This window comes from Chelon labrosus (genome assembly GCF_963514085.1).
Source record: "Chelon labrosus genome assembly, chromosome: 14".
NCBI classification, from domain to species: domain Eukaryota; kingdom Metazoa; phylum Chordata; class Actinopteri; order Mugiliformes; family Mugilidae; genus Chelon; species Chelon labrosus.
Window position 1 is genome coordinate 20,066,114 of NC_140347.1, and position 20,865 is coordinate 20,086,978.

The following is a 20,865-nucleotide window of genomic DNA, read 5'->3' on the forward strand; positions in this document are numbered from 1 at the left end:
TAATAACTCTTTGTTTTGGTGCTTTTTTCTGACTACTTCCTGAAATTTATTGAATTTATCACATCGTTTTTCTTTGTTTTGGTACGACCGTGTAAAAACTTTGAGATTTTAAAAGTAAGATTGTGATGATAATATATTTTTTGCTTCAGATCTTTGTTCTTTAGATTTTCTGATGCTTATTTTAAGAGCAAATATTTATTCAAACTAATGCAGCAAACAGAGAACTGTTCTCTTTAGTCCACACATTCTTCCTTCATTACCTTCATTACAATGCAATTCCGTCGACCAATCAAAGGTTAAAGGTCAGAGGCTGAGCTGCGTTAATGCTGGTAGCAGCTAGCATAGCCTCAAGCAGAGTCTTGGAGTCCGGGGAGCTCAGGGTGAACTTTATTTCTCCGCAGCTGTTAAATAGTTTTCACAACTTTACACAAACTCTCTAAGAGTTAGTGTAGCTCTCCTTTACAAATTGAAATGTTATAGAAAGCTTTTATTTGAGTGATATCATTCAGGCCAGATTCATTTTTCATTTCCTCAGAAAGTTTAACTCAACAATCTCTGCGACTAACAAGCTCATTCGTCTATTTTCTTGTATCTGCAGAGATGAAGTCATTGTTTGTGTTTCCAGCTTCTTCTTCACAGAGGAACTAATAAAGATCCTCATCATCACCACCAGCGGCTCAGAGGTCACTCTGCCTCCTGACGCCGTTTCATTTTCTCCTTCCTGATTCTTGTCGTCTTATCTCTCCGCTGAAAGGCTGAGGACATTTCTCTTATCGGTCTGAACTGAACTGCCGCCACTGCGGGACGCAAGATAGATTTATTTTGGGACAATTGCTCATCTTTATCATCTCTTCTCTCCATCGTAAAGATAAAGCCGGTGGCGCCATCCGTCGGCTCAGTTCAACCTTCACTGACTAATGATCAGAGTTTTATCCTGATGGGAGACACATGCGTCTCACAGGGTGAATATGAACCATCATCATGTCAGCTAGCGTCCTCCCGTAAGACAAGAAGAATCGCATCAGTACGACGAGCTGGAGGCCCAACCAGAGCCTCGTGATAGATGTATACGTCTGCATCAGAGAAGCTCCACCAAGCTGACGAGTTCTATCGGCGTATTTAAAGCTTAAATCCAGATTAAAGCATCAATAAACCAACGAGTAGCACCTCAGCACTCAGTCTGTTTGGAGTTTAACTTCAAAATTGAGACTAAAATATTACAATTTCTTCTCAAGACTGTGACATTAATCTCAAATTTCTGTCTTGTCCCTCAAAATTTGAACTTAAATCTGAGTTCTCCTCAAAATTATGACTTTAATATTAAAATTATTACCTTTTTTTCTCAAAATTTGGACATAAATCTCAAACTTCAGACTTTTTCCCTCAAAACTGTGACTTTAACATTATTATTGTAACTTTGTTTTGCCTCAAAATATCACACTATTCTCCGAACCCAAACTTTTTTTTCACAGCAAACCTCCAATCTTTGTTCCCAGTGGCACTATTCCTCGAGGAAAATAATAATAAAAAAATCCTCAAGATCTTTTAACAGCATTCAGTTCAGAAATGTCCTTTTTAAATGTAGCATGGGTGAAAGATCAGAAAAGATTATTTGCTTCCATTTGTTTTAAATTATAATGCAGCACTTCACGTTGTTTCACATGCTGTTAAATCACTTAAATCTTTTTGTCTGTGTTCATCCATCAGAAACCAAAGTTTGTTTCCATCAGTTGATTTTGCATTAGATTAATATTTATATCTCTCAATCTGTGTGTCACTAACAGCAGAGAGCGTCACAGTGATTTGCAGACAACTGGAATCGGTGAATAATTCACCAGGATGTCAAACCAACCTGTGATCTGTGATGAGCCACCAGGGGGCAGCAGAGGAGCGTGGAAGGAAAAAAATATATGTTCAGGTTCCTGTGTTTTATGTTTTCACTTTTAATGCTTGTCATATATTTAAGCTTAAAACACTAATGCAATCAAATCAGTTTTATTGCTAATCTTTGATATATCCAAGACTCCAATTACCACCAAAGCCTCATCCCCTACTGTTTATTTTATGGAAAATAATTCAGTTTTTGTGGGGGGGGGGTTGTAAAAAAAAAAATAATAAATAATAATAATAATGAAATATTTCGAATCATTTGACTGGCATTTAAAGGGTTAAAATCCTCAAAACTAAATTTTGGTAGTTTTGAACAAGTCTGAAGTTGTTTAAGAGATATACGAAAAAAAGTAGAAAAAAATATTAATGTATGAGGATTTTATGGCAGTTTCTTTGTGCGTGTACATTTTTGCCACAAATGTGTCCAGAGCAACAATCTTACAATTGACCAGCAAGAACATTATGACCACTGACAGGTAAAGTGGATAACTGACCATCTTGTGACAATCCAATGTTCTTCTAGGAAATGTTACTTAGACATGTACCACCCACCTAGACCAGACCAGGCACCCCCTCCTCATAGCAATGACACTCCTTGATGGCAGCAGACATCCCCAGCAGGATGCAAAAAAAAAAAAACAATAAAAACAGCTCAAGGTGTTGACCTGGCCTCCAAATTCCCTAGATCCCAGAAAGAGCTGTGGATTGGAACAAGCCAGATCCAGAGGCCCCTCCCCTCAACCCATAGGACCCAAAGGCCCCCACTAACAATATTCTGTTGCCAGACACCACAGGACACCCTCAGAAGGACCATGTCCATCCTCTGATGAGTCACAAGGGAGACCTACACAATTAGGAAGGTGGTCATAATGTTATGCCTGACCTCTGTGTATTAAACTCTTGTCAGAGTGAAATGTTTTAGATTTGTTTTTTTGTTTGTTTGTTTTTTAACTCTAAACAAACGTGTAATAGATCAGGTCTATACACCGATCTCTCCATAGTGCCTGTGAGCCTGAGAGGATATTGGAGCCAGAAAGGCCACATCACCTGATCCCTCCCAGTCCCAGACAACCAAATGCTGGATTGTAAAACGATCTTTTCGTTCTTGACCCGGGAGCGTTAACATTTCGGTTACGCAACAGGACGCTTTCGAAGAAGCGGTCTTTCCCGAGCCACGGTTGTGTTGTGTTTGCTGTGGAAACCACTCTCGGCCTGTGACCTGTTCTCGACCCGCAGTCAAGGATGCGGCGTCCATGACGTCACTGTCCAAACCCCCCGCTCCTATTTAACACCGGACTGCTCGGTCCTCGTCTCCAAATGTTATATTTTCAACGAAAATGCGCAAATTTATGAGACTCTTCTAACGGTATGTTCTTGCTTATGGTTGTCACCTCGTTGCTATGCTGTGCCAATGCCTTCCACGTCGGCTATTTTCCTCTTTGCTAAATTCGTCGCCTGTAGCGAAATAAGCATATCAACTGGTGCCGCATTATACGCAGCTCGTAAACGTCTACACACTACCAACATCACGATTAACGCTTCATTATTTCCCGTTTCCCTTTTCATTATTTTGTAATCATGTCTTTATTCCTGATACATTCTGATCAGAAACGATTACAAAACCCTCCACGAAACAAAAGTGTTTCAATTTATAGCATCTGTTTTGTATCAGACATCCGGAACAAGTGAAACAGCGTAAAATATATGTACGGGGGGGGGGGGGGGGGCATCTTACAGGTCGATAGCTACAAATATGCCAAATGTTTTTAGTTGAGGGAGAAGACATTTAAAAAAAATAAAAAATAAAAAATGCGATTTTCCGTTGATTAATCCTGGGTCGCCCGTGTGCTCTTAGCTCGTAATCACGGAGTTTCCAAAGGTACATGAATGCAGCATTGTTGACGTACCACAAATCCGGAGCAAGGCGGTATGAACCAGCTTCGTCAAGTAAACAGCGGAAGTCAGAACACGAACGATGGAAACGATGCTTCCAAAATAAAGGCTCTAAAGACTGACGCTCGTTAAGACGATCATCTTCCGAGTGCGAATTAACCGTCGTTTGTTTTGAATGAACGACATGGCTGTGTAATTTTATATTAGCATTACTAATGTAGTATATAGGGAGAATTTGAATCCACAATTCAGTACCCTTTAAATTATTTACCTTCTAATGTATCTATTAATTCTGTCAGTAATGTTTTACTGTGAAATGTCAAACCGGAAGTTCTGTTTTCGTTTGGGTTAATTGACGCACGTGCGGCAGGGTTTTTGCTAGTCTGGATCCGCCGTCGTCGGTGAAGCCCGTCACGTTTAGGCGCATTTTTGACGAGACTTTGTCGTCCGTCGAGTTTGTTCCGTTATCGCTCGGACTTGTATTCACAAATTTTTCGTTCTTCTTGAGGTCGAGCCTAAATATCGATTCTCCGCTTGGCTGACTGGGAAGTCATGGCTGATGTTGAACGGGGCGGTCCGATGATTTGTTTTCGTTCTGGCAGATGCCTCTCAGCCGGATAGTTGAACCGGTTTTATTGTCTTCGAGGGTGCCATAAAACCGCCAAATTAAAGGTAGTTATTATCATTATGTTTTTATATTTAGTAATTTTAAAGCAGTTTTTTTTTTTTTGCCGCCAAGTAAAAAGCTAACTTTTACTTTGCAGCTGTAGTGTATTACTCGGGACTAGTTCCCTTTCTCTGTAGCCTACTTATGTGCTCATGTCTTTCAGCTCGATTCTGCTGCCAATCTTTGTGCCTGTGTCAACTATGGAGACCACTCAGGTGACCTTAACTGTCAGGGGACAAACATCTCTAGGTATGTCTGGACCGAAACTCGACGTGATGCAAACACTTGCTGACCTATACTCAGTGCACATGTTTAGTAATAGGAGCATTTGTTGTGTTTGCATTTTCAGAAGACACTTTTGGAATATATTATCCTCAAAACATTATATTTATCCACCTGTATACTATCTACTCCTTAGCCAAACTGTTAGGTACACTAGTGAAACTCATTTTTCCTCCTTTATAACTCTTCTAATTTTGAGTTTATGTAGAAACGGTGTAAGAAAGGTGGTAATTCAACCGGATGATCATCTTGAAACATGTAGTTTGGTCCTGTTTAACTGGATTGACCTACCAACGTGGTTGTCAAAATAATAGAAACCTGTGCCTGTACATCAGCTGTACACGCAATTCTGTAGTACCGCAAACCACAGTCTCCAAAATAATAACACAGATCTCGGTTATTTGAAACAAATGCTGAATACCATGACCTCCACAAAGCCAAGATTTAATGCAGGACTGTTATATTAGATCCTTTTTACTCCCTTTATTGTCATTACACAATATATACAATGAAACCCAGGTGCCCAACAGTGCCTGAGAACCAGAACTTGTGGCTAAATACCTAGAAAGAAAGAAAACACATACCCACGTAGAGCGAGCCTACTCAATAAAAGTGTCAAGGAAGTGTATTGTACAAGCTGAAGTAATATGCCACAGGTCAAATAATGTTGCACAGACTGAGATAGTATTGCACAGGTTGAGATAATGCGTTAGTCGTAATAATGTACAGTACACGCGTGTCCATAAGGTGATAGAGTTCAGAGGTCCTAATGAACTGGCAAGTGAGTTTTTTTTTCTTTACTTGCACAGTTTTGTTAAGGAACGTGCTTGCCGTCCACTTTATATTAAAACATGTCCCAATAAAAGTAAATTGGCTCAAACCTGCTGACATTGTGCCAAGTTTCGGGCTATGTTCTTTTAGTTAATGGCTGAGGTTTCATTCAGTAAAAGGTCCGCTTGTGCGTTCGCAGGTGAGGTGATTGCAGTTGTCGGGAGCTGTGAAGCCCTGGGCAGCTGGAGCCATCAAAATGCTGTGACCTTAAACCCTCTTGGTGACGATGGGTAGGTTAAATGATTAAATCATATAAACATGCGTCTACTACAGCTGCTGAAATTCAACGTGTCGGTGTCTCCTGTTTTTATTTCAATGACAGATCCACGTGGACAACAACAGTCGCTGTACCTCAAGGCGTTGTTTCCACATATCGCTATTTCAAAGGCTTCTTTCTGGAGTCGAAGGTGGGCCTCTTTTCTGTACATCTATATAATGCATCCAAGTCATAGCCATTCGTTGTTAGATGAAGATTGTTATTCAGTTTGGTTGTGTGGTGCGTTCTGCGCATTCTTTTGTTTGACTCTCAGAAGCATGTTGTTGACCTGACGAAGTGGTGCGTGTGCTTTTGCAGCTCTGTAGCAGAAAGAGGAGAAACAAGTGGTAAATGGCCTTGCTTTTATATAGCGCTTTTTCTACCTATTGGTACTCAAAGCGCTTTACAGTCATTACAGTCTTTACAGGCATTCCTATCCCTACATTTCCCTACAGTTTATGCCCTTGGAAACAGCTTTAGGTCAGTGTTATAGAATATCCAGCCGCAGGAATACTGTCCTGCTGGTGTGCTCTAATCTAGCACGTGAGCCTTTACTGAGCCTCTGCTAACCCCTCCCCGTATGTATGCACGGCATACAGTACACACATACTAGCATACCAGAGATCACATTTCCCTGAAGGAGAAAAAAAAAAACATGGCCGATATCTACTGGAAAAACAACATGAATGTGCTACAGTTTCTGGTGGCTTTGACCTAACACGGTCAGGGTGCGTTGTTGTGTTGTCGCTTTTTTTTTTTCTCTCATTTCAAGGGTGGAGCTCACTTTGTGCAGACTTGATTTCCTCGTGTTTGCAATTGTCTCTTTCATGAGACAGTTCACTGTGTGGATGTGTGCGAACTGAAACTTGATGATGTTTAACTTTGGGTTGACAGCTGATGCAGTTCCCGTTTTCTTCTTGATGACATTTGCACATTTGAATCATACTTGTTTCTGTTTCTTTCTTTTATTTTTTGATTTAAATTGCAGCTTACACCCAACTGATTGATTTCTTTAATAGTTGCAGATTTGGGCACTGTTACCCACTTCTGGGTACTGTTTTATAAGTTCCAATTTAAACAAAGCTAAAAAATATCATGCTTCGTGAATATTACTGCTTTAGTTAACGACACCACTATTACACAGATGTAGAAAAAAAAAACAGCTTAACATGCAACTAAAGAAATGTTTCCAAACCTTTTTTTTTTTTTTTTTTTTCCTTCATTAACAAATCCACTTTTCAGATTTCAACCCCTGGTGGCTGACTGCCCTACCTGGGGATTGGTGAATATACCAGCTCTAATTCCTTTCTCACTCTCTGGTCCGAAGGCGGCTCTGCGACCAGACTGGAAAGTAGTCCAATGTATCTGATTTGAAAACCCTAACACTGTACCCAACATTGGAATTGCAGAGTGCAGGTGGCCCCAGTCAAGTGATAGTCAATATGTGGGAGACCCATCATCAGCCCCGCACGATGAGCCCCACAGGTATAGAACAACAGAAGAATGGTGTATGGTTTGGTTGGGTTTAGTAAAGTGTTTCATACTCAACCCCTCTACAGACCTCCCAAATTTCTGTCCTTGCATTCTAAGTAAAAGTTGTCTATCAGTGTAGTCTTTTCTAACTTATTCCAGTAAACGTTTGTTGTTTTGGGCAACATGTAGGACTAAGGAGTCACCTGACTGCAGTGCTTCCTTCTTAAACACTCATTTCCTGGTAGCTTCTGTAGCTTCTTCCTTATTCGCCGCTGTATGTATGTTTTGTTAAAAACTCGGGGAGCGTACATGTTGGTTGGAACAATCTATAGAGGAAACACTGCAGTGCAGTAGATGCCATAATCTGTCATTGCAGTTCTCTCTAACTAATGTGCCATTGTGTTAGCCTAAAGCAAACAAAGCCCATTACAAACAAGCTTGATGGGAGGGATTGTTGCAGCCATGTCCACACACTGCTTGATGTCCTTTTTTGATCACATCCTATCACCCCACCCTTGTTTGTCTATTTTGTTCTAGTAAATCCTGCTAAAAACCCTTTGCCCCTCTAAAACAGGAATTTGTTACATATATGTTAGATCAGTAGTTTCATTAACATCCTACAAAATTAATCTAATTCAATGCTCGTATTTAAAAAAAAAAAAAAAAAAAACCCAAAACTCGGTAACAAAAGTATTTTTTTGTAACTCTTGTGTAAGTCGAGGCAAGTCAAATTAAGAGCAAACCAATGCAGTCTTAATATCTGTCATCTTGTTTCATGAGTTAAAACTTAGATTTGGGCTTTTCTTACACATTGGACGTGCTCTGGTTTGATCTGACCTCGACTTTTATAATGTTGAAGTTCCTCTATCCTGTTTCTAACGCTTGTTTTTTTTAAAAAATCTTTGCAGCAACACACCAGAATATTAATGATGGACAATTTGGAATTCACAGTAAGTTGAATAAAAGTCAAACTTTAACCCCGTATGTATGCAGCATGTTAAATCTCTGTTTTGTGCAGCATATCTTTTAAGTTGTCTATTATAACCAAACAAAGAGGTGTCTCCTCCCTGCTATTGTAGCTGACGCCGGTTCTTTGGTCAGCAGTCCCGAGAGACAAAGTCGATATTCAGCCTCATCGCAAGCTTCCTGTCTCTGCCCTCCATTTCTATAGACGGGGTAAACTGTGTTGACTCTGGGTGGCTGACGTGCCAGACAGAAATACGCCTGCGCCTGCACTATTCTAAGATGTGTCCGGTGTCCATCACGAAGAAGAAATTCAAGAAGTCCCGCTTCAGGTAAGGATGACACGGAGACCAAATATAACACCAGCCAGAGAAAGTCCAACGTGAAAGTGACACGAGGCGGATCATTACAGTCCTACTGCTTACTGGACTGTAACATTAGGACTGTGTACATAATTGTAATAGAAGAAGCATATAACATAATTTGAATGAACTTTTATTAAATCTATTTTTTCCTAATGTGTACTTCAGTGCAACTTTATCAGATTTTTACTCTATATTTTAACCTTTGTATACAGGATTAAGTTGACTATAGAGGGCATTGAGGAGGAGGATGACGACGAGGAGGAGCTCAGTCCTTCCCCTTGGCACAAGATGCCCACCACTCTGGAAACCAGTATGATCAGTGCCAATGGCTATAAGTCACGCCACTCGCAGCCTGAGTGCGGGTACGCCCTGGAGCCCTCCCAGTGGACCGAGTACAGCATCCACACCATGGACCCAGACAACCTGGAGCTCACTTTTGAGTTCTTTGAGGTAAAACTGCCTCTAATAACTCTGTACAGTTCATACGATTAATTAGCGCTGTACTAACCATCCATTTTTTTGTTTACAGGAGGATCTGAGTGAGCACGTAGTCCAGGGGGACGTCCTTCCGGGACATGTGGGTACAGCCTGCCTGCTCTCGTCCTCATTTTTGGAGAGTGGCAAAGACATTGGAATAGCTACGCTTCCTATAATGGGACGAAACGCCAGGCAGACCATCGGGAAAGTCAGAGGTGAGATTTTGTTGGCAACCATCTGAGAAATCTGACCTCCTGTTTACATAACCTGATTTCCAACAATTGTGTACACTGTGAATATACAAACCCATTCACCTTGTTATGTCTGTGAAGGTTCTGAGTCATCCAGGTCATTGTGTATCCAAAACATGAGGTTTCTAATAAAAGCCCTGACTCCCACCAGTCATTTAGGATTGTAGAAGCTGCTTGGATGAGTGGTGAAACTTCTTCAAGAAAGTTGTCCTTCTTTCAACGCTATATTTTGTTATTCGTAGTGGATTACCTGGTAATCCGACCCATCCAGGGGCTCCAGTGTGACATGAGCTCGTCGTACACCAAGTACTGGAAGAAAAGGAGCACGCTGCATGTGGGCCACAGAGGAGCAGGCAGCACACACGCAGCCAAGTGAGTCATGCACATTAGGTGGATAAAATGAAGGCTCACGAAATAGGAAAAAAGAATAATCATACTGTCATTGTTTCTCATATAACACGGTTATGAGCTGCAAACTTAATTCAGTATGCAATACTTCAGCTAAATCTGTAACTGAATACATTTACTAGATTAACACATTACACAGTCTTCAATAACACAAGGATAATTGCCATGATTGATATTTACATTAAAACTTCCACTGTGCTATTGATTTGAGCCTATGCATTAAGTTTGCCCAGGTAGAATGAAGTTTTGCATTGAAATGATAAAGTGCTATAATTGCCCCAAAACTGTGTCATTAGGAACAGCTGCATCTACATGGTATTACGTTCACTTATAAATACATAAACTGAGCCTGAATCAGTTTTTAATTCTACTTTACAGGCACCACAGAATCAGAGAAAACACGATTGCCTCATTCAAAAGTGCTGCTAATCATGTAAGTCGGCAACATGATGAATGCATGAGTGAATGCCTCCTTTGGCCTGGCTGTCTGTTTAAACATACTTGGTTTATTTGCTTATAGGGTGCAGCCTACGTAGAGTTTGATGTTCACCTTTCCAAGGATGCTGTTCCTATTGTATATCATGATCTGACTTGCTGCATATCCACCAAGAAGGTAAATTCAAGCCCCGTTGTAATCAGATCCTCACTATTGTCAGCTTTATCTGGACAACAAGAGTGTGGCAACGTACTGTGCAGTTTTTTCTTTCATCTCAATCAATATGTGCTGCGCTGGACATTCAGGTCCATTCTTGTACTAAGAATTATTTCTCTGACTCAACAGAAAAACGACAACAATCTGGAGCTGATTGAGGTGCCAGTGAAAGACCTGACATTTGATCAACTACAGCTTTTAAAGGTAAACTCTGTCTTTAACCCTTCTATCTGTACTGTATCAGTTACCACCTTAAACATGTCTGCCCTAAACCCAACCATGGCTCTCACCTGAGTGTCTGATGTCTGAGTAACATCCACATGAATGCCAGGTCCAAAAGTTTCTCAGCAGAACATTGAATTGTCACAAGATGGTCAATGTTATTCACGTCTCCTGTCAGTGGTTTTAATGTTGTGGCTGATCGGTGTATGTCTCGAATGTAAAATGAATGTTGCTTGTCCATTGCATTATGTTTTCTGGTTGTGCAGTTCTCCAAGGAACGTCCTGAGGGCAGTTCTTTTAAAATTTTGACACAAATGTTACAACAACACTTGATTTGATTTTACAAAACACATTTTTGGCCATGATGGAAAATTGATTCAATAAAAACACTGACAACTAGGAGTCCACCCTTCACTTTATGTCATGGCAGTGACCCAGCCAGACATGGGTGTAACTGTAATTGACCGGTTGTTGGAGGGTTGCAAGAGAGAGGTGGTAATGCTAGTTTTAAAACTTGTGGATCATATCTTTAACAAATTAGAAACGTATTGTTTGTTAATACAATCCGTTATTGACGCACTGTTGTATGATTTGTTTTACTGAACAGCTGGCCCACGTTACCGCCATGAAGGGAAGTGATGACAAAGGTATGCTCCCGTTCTTTGTGTTTTCATACCTCAACAATCTGCTAAGACCTTGGATGCAGGATTTAACTGGCTTAGTTTTCCAGTTCTAATGACGTGCTATTCGGCAGCGTGTGTTTATTGCTTGCGTAGTTTTTATAGCACTGAATGTATCCAGAGTCACCAGAAAATACTGTGCTTTATATGCAATATGATGTGCATGAGCAGCTATTTGTTTCTGTTCAGATCTGCTGGATGATGAAGAGGAAATTGATGAGCATCAGCCGTTCCCCTCACTCTCACAGGTAAATGACTTTTATGATGACAATCTATAATTAAATCCCACCTACTTCTCCTCCACTTGCTCTGCTTAACTTTCTTTGTACCTCCCTGTAGATCTTCCACGCTATCCCTGAACACGTCGGCTTCAACATTGAGCTCAAATGGATTTGCCAGATGAAGGTGAGTGTTCTAAAGCAGAGTACAAAGACTATATCATCATTGTTGACGTAAACTGATGTTTTGCTGCTTTGTGCTGACAGGACGGGTCATGGGATGGCAACCTATCGTCCTACTTCAACATGAATACCTTCCTCGACATTGTCCTGTCCTGTATTCTGCAAAAAGGAGGAAAAAGACGCATTGTCTTCTCCTGTTTCGACCCAGATATTTGCACCATGTAAGTTCAATTAGATTAAGAATGGTACATTACTCTGATTTCTGATTGGGCTATGGAAACTGAAGGCTTTTCCCAAACACAATAACCTTACATGAGCAGGCATAAAGGGTTTATTCAGTAGTATGCTGATGTTATTCTATTTGAACAGTAACTAAAGACAGAGCCTTCCTTTCTCAGAGCTTTTATCATGAACCAGTTGCACCAACTAAGCTGAATTTTATTAGACTGTCAGTGCATATTTAGTCTGTTCATCTTTCATTTATTGCATTGTAATTGCCTTGGAAAGCACCACTCAGAACATTGGACTGCCTAATAGATCCTCAGTCTCTCATTAGAGTTAGCCAGTCAACAGATGCTGTCCTCCTAGGATTTAGCTATAAATAGGTGCCCTATGGCAGCTCCTGAAATCTGTTTATATTTTCCTTACAGGGTGCGTCACAAGCAGAACAAGTATCCCATCCTTTTTCTGACTCAGGGAATTTCAGACAAGTATCCTGAGCTGATGGACATCCGCTGCCAGACCACTCAGATTGCCATCAGCTTCGCTCAGAGTGAAAATATCTTGGTGAGCAATATTTGCCCACAACAACATAACTTTTAATATTTCCCAGACTTATATCTTTTTGTGACTTAGCCAAAAGTTATTCCCAGCTTCTGTTTTATGGGTGTATCTTTTCCAATATTTTTGACCAGCTTGAGGGTTGAAATGTAAACATGACTGGACTTCATGTGTTGCTCTCCCAGGGAATCAGTGCCCACACTGAGGAGCTGTTAAAGCACCTTAGCTTCATTGGAGATGCCCAGTCCAAAGGCCTGGTGGTGTTCAGCTGGGGAGAAGACAACAATGATCACGAAACCAGAAGGAAGCTGAGAGAGCAGGGCATTGATGGGCTCATCTATGATAGGTCGGTGAAATTAAACACATGTATTCTCGTAGTGTCCTCTAGAAACACAATCGTGTGCAGTATGTGATGTGTAACGAATGTTACTATACCATAAGCGGGGGCTACAATTGTTGTTTCTTGTCTATTTTTCTTTTTATTGTTTATAGCTGCATTTGCATTCACTTGGCACTTTGGAAAACCTGCTTGCCTCTTGAGACACTACAAAACAATAAATGATGAACAATTGTAAGGAGCAAACTCCAATTGTATCCCAAGTTATCCAGCAGGTTTTCTAAAGAAAGTTAAAGCTTATGATAAAAGGTAGTTATTTTTGGCATTGACACTCTTATTTTTTGTAGTGTGAATTTTTTATCCTCTTGTTAGTATGTTGTTAGTTATAGTTTCCCCCCGGTGTTCACGGCAGTGTTTGATTGTCCGTTCACATTTATTGATGCTTTAGCGCTTTTAACATTATTTTACACAAGCTTAGGCATTAAAGTTACAGATGATAGGAATTTTGGATGCGAGAATTCAATATAATATCCATTACATATTGTAAAGTAAGGTCTGTTATACACTGGAAAATGTGTACACTTATAGTTGACACTGGCATGAGGCCCAGTACTTGTATCTGCACTAAGAAATGCTTTTAAAATTCTTCAAGACAATCAGTGGAAAAGATATATCACAATTAGCATTTGAAGTACTTTTAGGTTTACTTGAAGTGTAATATGCACAGATCAGACATAACATTATGACCACCTTCCTAATATTGTGTAGAGCTCCCTTGTGCCTCCAAAACATGGACACGGGCCTTCTGAGGGTGTCCTGTGGTGTCTGTTGTTAGTGGGGGCCTTTGGGTCCTATGGGTTGAGGGGAGGGGTTTGGGATCTAGTGAATATGGAGGCCAGGTCAACACCTTGTGCTGTTCTTCATGTTTCCGTGAGTTGTTCCTAAACTGTTTTTGTGTCCAGACAGTGTTCCCCTGCAGGAACCGGTGCTGCCATCAAGGAGTGTCATTGTTATTTTGGTGGGGGTTGCCTGGTCTGGTCTAGGTGGGTCGTATGTGTCTAAGTAACATCCACATGAATGCCAGGTCCAAAAGTTTCCCAGCAGAACATTGAATTGTCACAAGATGATCGATGTTATTTAAGGGTCCTGTCAGTGTTCATAATGTTATGCCTGCTCAGTGTATAGTAGCACTCTCTCTATCGAAGGGACATGACACACCAAGCTGACAGACGGGGGGGCTTCCGGTGTTTGGCTGTCGGTGAGTGTGTGCGGCTCTAGTTTTTGTGGTGTGTCCCACCTTGTTGTCTCTTGTCTCGCTGGCTTTTCAGCCATTTCAGCAGGTTGTTTTACATCTGAACATTCAAATACTTTTCTACCCTCCCAGCTAGTAGTAGCTCTTCTGGCTTCCCTGAGTTATGTACACATCGTACATACCAGCTGGCTGTAGTCTTTGCAGTGTGTTCCAGCGCACCTCTTTGGCCCAGACACAGCCAACGTGAGCGGATGTCACAGGCGGCCTTTGTTGCCAGGTAGCTCTTTGATGTCGGGTTGGTGTGTCCGTACCTAGAGGCCACAGTCTGAGCGCCAGTCCAGACACAACCTGTTCTAATCAGACAATGATAGTCAAACAACAAATGTTCTCAGAATTTAGTTTTTCTGCTTCTGCCCATTGAATAACACCTTGCTCCATGTACTGCACACACAGTTATTTTCTCTGCTCTGCCTCAGGCTGTGCCAAAATTATGAAGCAGGCTTTTCAAAATCATTGCACCCACAGCTCCTGTTCATATCACTGTCAGAATACTGAGCTGTTTGTCAGCAGTTTTTCCAGACAGTGTTATATAATCAAGTACTGGCACACATGTTAATCATTGGGCATCTGCCACAGCCTTTGACAAAATTGATTGTTCATTGACTAATTTGTGTGAAAGTTACATAAAGCTTGCGTGAATGGGTGACAGAGTTCTCCTGTGTGGTCAGCAGGGCCTGTTTGTTCAGCCGTTTCAGTTCTGTGTTTCACTATACGGTGACATTTGCTCTACATTCCTGGTTACACTTCGGCCCAGACATTTGCAGACCCCTGTAAAAATCAGAACATGGATCAGAAAGCCTTCATTACAACCCAGCTGTCCCTCCCTGCAGGTTCCAGACGTAACTTCACTTAGCATCTGAAATCAGAAACGTTGCCGTCTCCAGGTTGATGTGATAACTGTCCCTCTTTCTTACAGAATTTGTGAATGCTTGGTGCCATATTTTGACTCAAGTTCTCCAGATTCCCGTAATGTCTCTCTGGTTCCTGGCTGCGTTTTATTGATTTACTCACTCAACACCCCTTGGCTTGTTTTTTTTATTCCCCCTTCAAATACTACCAGAATAAATCATTAAATGCTGGAGGAACAATTATGTTCCTTGACAATGATGCAAGACGGTTGACTTATCATACTTCCTTAATACTGCAATACTTGTTGCAGTGGCAATGATTGTTTATAGACTGGGATTGTACTAAACTCAGTTGTTTGATTGGTCAACTGCCATGTCAATCATTTTTTAGGCTAGTTTTCGTACACGATAGGTAGGTCACTTTTTAAAAAAATGCCTGTGTATTGTTTTGGGTATGCTTTGAAAGTCCTCTTTATCTTTTTTGCTTGATATTCTACTGAAATTATGTTTTGAAGCAAAAGATGAACAAACAGTGAATGGCTTGTTTACTGCATGAGAAGGTGGTAATGTGACATGTTGGTTCCTACTAGTTTGTGCTGCTAGTTTGAATCTATTTTGCTTCATGTGTGCAGGTTAAATATAGAAGAGGCATTTAAGTCCCCACATAAACGACTGTCCACCTCAGACACAGCACATTTTTCACAAATGTATTCTGTATTATTTGCGCCTGTCAAGCTTGTGGATGATGCGCTTGCACCACAATTTGATTTCTTTACAAAAGGGGTGATTGCACTGGATTCTCAGCTGTCATTTGAACCCTTTCACACTGGCTACAGACCTCCTCTGGGTGTGTTCACTGTAAGGAAATCTTGTTTACCATCCTCTCAGGCAGATGGTAGGAGGCTCTCATTTTCATACTTGACGTAATCTGCCTTGGTGCAGGGTGTAAAACTGAGCCAAAGGTAACTGATAAGCCGGCGTCCAGCCCAGAGTGAACATGGTGACCTGCTTATGATCAAGATTTTGTGCCAAGCCCTTGGGTGTCTGGTACATGCCGGTCAAGTAAGAGGCAAGGGTGTTCTCAATGAATGGATGCCATCCAAGAATCTTTGAACTAGGGCTGAACAGATATTGCGACTTGTTATGTTTAAATATTAACTCTGTAATAGATTTAAAATATGTAATGACGCGTTGCTACATGAGATACAATACAAACACTGACTGCTCTACATTCTAGTGCAAACATAAGATAAGAATTGTTTCCAGCGTGTATTTATTGCCCCGTCTCCAATCAATTCAAATAAAGAAATAATAATAAATGCTGTGTCAGACACAAAATTGCAGCCTTGGTGATTTGTTTTATTTGTTTTAAGCTGCAGTTTTGAAATAGATGAATTGTTCAGCCCTACTTTGAACGGTCATTAAAGACTCCTTGTCGTTGTCAGCATGGTAACCAGTGCACTCACTCCCATAGCTAAAAAGGAATGCAGCAGGAATTGCTGTGGCTGCATGTTGGGATAATTGCCACGTAGCTTGACAGTCTAGGGCAGGATTGGTGTCATTGCATCTTGTTGGTTGGGAAAAAAATGTAAAATGAATCTATAAATCTGAATTCTGTTTTTATTTTTGTCTACTAACATTAGTTTTTGTTCCACTGGATTAAGTTCTGTTTATTTAGGATGATGTAACGTGTAAGCTTCAGTGGAGTCTACTGTGATATTACCATTATATCCTACAGTGCTGTTTTACAACAGTATTCTGCTTTTAAGCAATTTGATGTAACAGGATGAGCTTCTGAAGATGTTGACATGTTTTATGTGATGCATGTGGCACCAGATAAACTGACCACTGTCGCTGATCTAACCCCCTCGTTGTCTCCTTCTTTTCCTGTAGCATCTGTGAGGACCAAGGAGAGCAGCCAAACATCTTCCAGGTAGAGGAGCAACACTCCCTGCAGGAGGTTATCACAGAGGAGACCATGAACAGCTCCTCCTGTTCCTGCTACTCCATTCCATGCTCCATGGTGCAGTGCAACGCCTCCAAGGCCCGCGCTGAAAGCGCAGAGTCCGATTCCGGTCTCAGCTCCTCATAGACATCCCTTAACATCTGTCTCTCAAGCCACTTTGATGCACATGTGCAGTTGAGAGACCACGGTGGGAACGGAAGATTAAACCAAAACCTGTTCTTGCTCAAAAAAAGACTGCTTTCTCATTTCGTCCTCCGTTCATACATAGTTGCACACAAGTAAAACCACTTCTCTCATCTCCACTCCACTCTACTTACTGTGTTCCAGAGGTGGTCTGCTGTATTCATTTATGTTTCATAATGTATACTTCCCACTGAAGCAGGTAGTGGTGGTGGTGTTTAGTCAAAACACAAAGGCAGCCATACACACTTTTTTTTTTTTATTACTATTTGATTGTTTTCATATTTCTTTAACAGAGAAAGACCTGTTCATGGATGTCTCAATAATAGCAGGGCGTTGTTAGGATTAGGAAATTCTACATGACAGTGGGTATTTATAAAGCAAATGTGTTCCATCACTTCTTAGTCTTAAGTGTTAAAACATAATTTAAGGGAGAACAGGTGCAGAAACTGTCAGGAGTTTTATGATGATTTGAGATTATGCTGTTTTTTTGTTCTGTTTTTTTGGCTGTAATGTCATAAATGTGCATGAGGCCATCACGTGAAGTGTTATTTTTATTGTCTCAAATAGCGATGAGTAATTATTTGGCTGTGTTTCTAGCAAACTGCTTCAATCAGTTGCAAAAATTACAAAGATGTGCAGTTGATTGACGGTGCTGTTTACCAGTAATGAGAACTCACTTCTTGGTGGCACTTAAAAGAAATCTGATGAATTTCCTCATGAATGACGTACTCTACTCCTTGTCATGCCTTTAAATTCCTACTTATTGACTTGCTGAGTGATAGGTGTTATTGTGAATTACATATTGCATACTGGATGTACTGTATGTCCACCTACTTGAGTCGAGGAAAAGCAGAAGAATGTTTTCTATGCGACAGTCCAAACGCATACCAGAGCCTTATGGGAGAAAAACGTGTGCGTTTCTGCCCTTTTGTTTTGCAGCGTCATTAGTACCTCACTCATTATCTGCTAGAATAAACCACAGATTAAATGTTTTACAGAATTAAGAAATACTTGCAATACTTCCTGCCTGTAAGTCCAACTTAACTTCACAACAACAGTCTTGTGTTCAGCGGCAGGGGGTTTTCTGCCACAGACTAAAATGTCAGTATGTATATTATGCTGCACACAGTCTCTGCTACAAACTAATGATGCATGCATTGTCTGTATATCTGTACGAATGAAAACTGGTAAAAATGTATAGACCTGTGTGTAACTGACACTTTTAATGTAAATTAAATCCAAACCTGTATTTGCTTATGTTGTCTTTGATTTATTTTAATGTACATTGTTCTGCTGTGGACACGTCTTGTTGATCCGGTGGCATAGATAGATATAGATATATGCAAAAACTGAATGATCACTCAAACAAGTCCAGGTGCTTTTGGTTTAGCTTTGTTTTTGGACATCTGAAACAAGTATAAGAAATAGTCAGAAACAGAAATGCACCCGTTACAAAAGTCACAAAGCTGTAGTGGGTGGCTTCATATACTCTTCACGTATTTTGTGTAATGAACCATTTAAATGGTGCCGTTTGTGTCATGTACACTACATTGCCAAAAGTATTCACTCTGCCATCCAAATAATTGAATTCAGGTGTTCCAATCACTTCCATGGCCACAGGTGTATAAAATCAAGCACCTAAGCATGCAGACTGCTTCTACAAACATTTGTGAAAGAATGGGTCACTACAGCATGAAACTGTGATAGGATGAGGCAGATGAGTGAATACTTTTGGCAATATAGTGTATGTCTATCTACCAATCTAGTGCTATCTAACTAACTAATTTATCTATTTCTCTCAGTATCCACAAATTATGCAGTCTGACACAACACTACTAACTCTCAAAGCAACTAACACCAACAACAGCAACAAACCCACCTACTCTGCAAAGAAACATTCAAATGAACACCACTAAATAGGGATAGGATATCCAGGATATCCCTGAGCACATCCGATCCCTCCAGGTGATTCACATGACAACCTGAACCCATCAGCTGAAGCTCTTGACCTGCTTCAAACCAGCGTCACTCAAGTGCTTCAAACGTCACTAGTCACGTGACCGAACCACGCCTCGACACAGTGGTTTGAAACAATCGCTTCATGAGCTACTGCGCATGTGTCGGAACCTCGGGTGTCAGAGGTCCATCACCACCTTCAGCTCTTGGATCATCTACTCACCTGCTCTGTCGTATTCTCCCTGGAATCCTCACCCAGCTCCACCAGTCCGCCAGCCTTCCTCACAGCATTTCCACCCCTGCTTTCCCTGGATTCCCCACAAACCTGGTTCTGGTCCATCTCCGTCGACCTGCAAATCTGCTCCCACCTGCTTCCTCTGTCTTGACAATAAACTGATTAAATCACCACAACCACTGGCTCTTGGTTTGTGACTGAATTAGTGTCTAATTCCTATTGGCAGGTGTGACAGTGACCCTGGGAACCTGGGGACCTGGCAGCTCTTGTTTTTCTTAACTAAAATTCAGTGTCAAGAAAATCACAATAAATTAAACTTAGAAGATAAAATAAAATAAAAGTAACACTTTTTATCTATAATCTGCGATCAGCTGACAGAACAGGTGCCTTACTTGACACAAAACAAGTGTCAACACTGTAGAAAGTTGCAGCAATTCTTGAATAAGGCCGGCAGAAGGTCCATGTGAAAACAGGCCGTTGAACATGGTCAGCCTGTCTACATTTAAGAAAGCAACTTCATTTTCAAACCCTGTACTTTTGGAGACAGCTTAATCCTGTCCAGTTCAAGAAAAAGTTTCTGAAAAAAAACTCAAATGAGGGCAGGAAGTGGCTAAAGAGACGATGCTTTGATCCATTTTATTTTACAGCTGACATCTCTAATCCACACATGAGAATTCATGGCTCACTACTCAAACAAGAGAAACAGCCAGACAGTTCTTTTTATGACATGTTGCATTAAATAATAATTTATATATCAACTATGAGATAACATGATATGGCAAAACCAGCTTCCTCAGGAGCTTTGCACGGATAACTTGAACCCAAGGCTGCTGCACCCATCAGTTAATGGTTAATAAGATAACACCAGCACAGTCGACGGTAGAACGCACTTAATGATATCAGGTTTTTCGTATCTTATGCTGATTGTCTTGGGCTGTATCAGCGTGAACCTTGAAACTGATTCATCACTCTTTTCATTCTACAATGTCACGCTGCTGCTGCACCAGCATTAATGACACTGCTGATTTTTACTTAACCCTCAACGTGCATCAGATTTCACAGAATGATTATTTTTACACAAGATGTAAGAAGGTAACCTGCACGGTGGTTTACATATTAAGCATTTAAATAAATAATAATAATAAAAAAAATAGTTCAAAAGTAGAAATCCACGTAGATTAAAAGTGCTGTATAAAATGAGTATAAAAGTGTAAAAATGCTCATTAAAAGCTTTGGCTTAGCTATGGTATGATGCTAAAGGAGTATAAAGTGCACTTGAAACATCTGTTAAGATAAAAAAAGAAAAGATTTCTTTCAAAGGATGTGTGAAAAGGAAACCTGGCTTCAAAAGTAGTTAACCCAGAGGATGCCCAACTGGTTGTGATGTTTTCGCGCCCTCTGCTGTTCAGTAAGCAACGTATACGCACTGTTCATTAGGATTAACTCTCTTTTATATAGTGAGTAATATAGAGAGAGAAATTAAGCTTTTATGTGATTTAATATTGTGTACAATTTATAACAAAAAAACAAGCGTAAT

At 40.6% G+C, this 20,865-nt stretch overlaps 1 protein-coding gene across 2 annotated transcripts; it reads left to right on the forward strand.

Annotated features, from left to right (window-relative positions):
* Positions 1-3,052: 3,052 nt before the first annotated feature.
* Positions 3,053-18,390, forward strand: gpcpd1 (glycerophosphocholine phosphodiesterase 1). Of its 2 annotated transcripts, XM_084560627.1 has the most exons (21): positions 3,053-3,256; positions 4,386-4,455; positions 4,614-4,699; positions 5,703-5,793; positions 5,886-5,970; positions 7,229-7,304; positions 8,201-8,242; positions 8,464-8,587; positions 8,833-9,070; positions 9,150-9,312; positions 9,591-9,720; positions 10,135-10,189; positions 10,277-10,369; positions 10,538-10,612; positions 11,238-11,277; positions 11,500-11,558; positions 11,650-11,715; positions 11,796-11,932; positions 12,362-12,497; positions 12,677-12,837; positions 16,882-18,390. In XM_084560627.1, exons 3-21 carry the CDS (start codon positions 4,651-4,653, stop codon positions 17,078-17,080), a joined length of 2,019 nt encoding a protein of 672 aa, XP_084416753.1. In that variant the 5' UTR covers positions 3,053-3,256; positions 4,386-4,455; positions 4,614-4,650; the 3' UTR covers positions 17,081-18,390. The 2 variants fall into 2 exon arrangements, with proteins under 2 accessions (XP_084416753.1, XP_084416752.1); XM_084560626.1 differs by lacking the exon at positions 3,053-3,256 and having other exon boundaries at positions 3,756-4,455.
* The last annotated feature ends 2,475 nt before the right edge of the window (positions 18,391-20,865 follow it).

Excerpts from the sequence above, each read along its gene's own strand:
- gpcpd1 (XM_084560627.1), top strand. The coding sequence starts at position 4,651 with ATGGAGACCACTCAGGTGACCTTAACTGTCAGGGGACAAACATCTCTA. Across the intron at positions 5,794-5,885 it reads AACCCTCTTGGTGACGATGG|ATCCACGTGGACAACAACAG; the intron begins GTAGGTTAAATG and ends TTTCAATGACAG. Across the intron at positions 11,716-11,795 it reads AATGGATTTGCCAGATGAAG|GACGGGTCATGGGATGGCAA; the intron begins GTGAGTGTTCTA and ends TTGTGCTGACAG.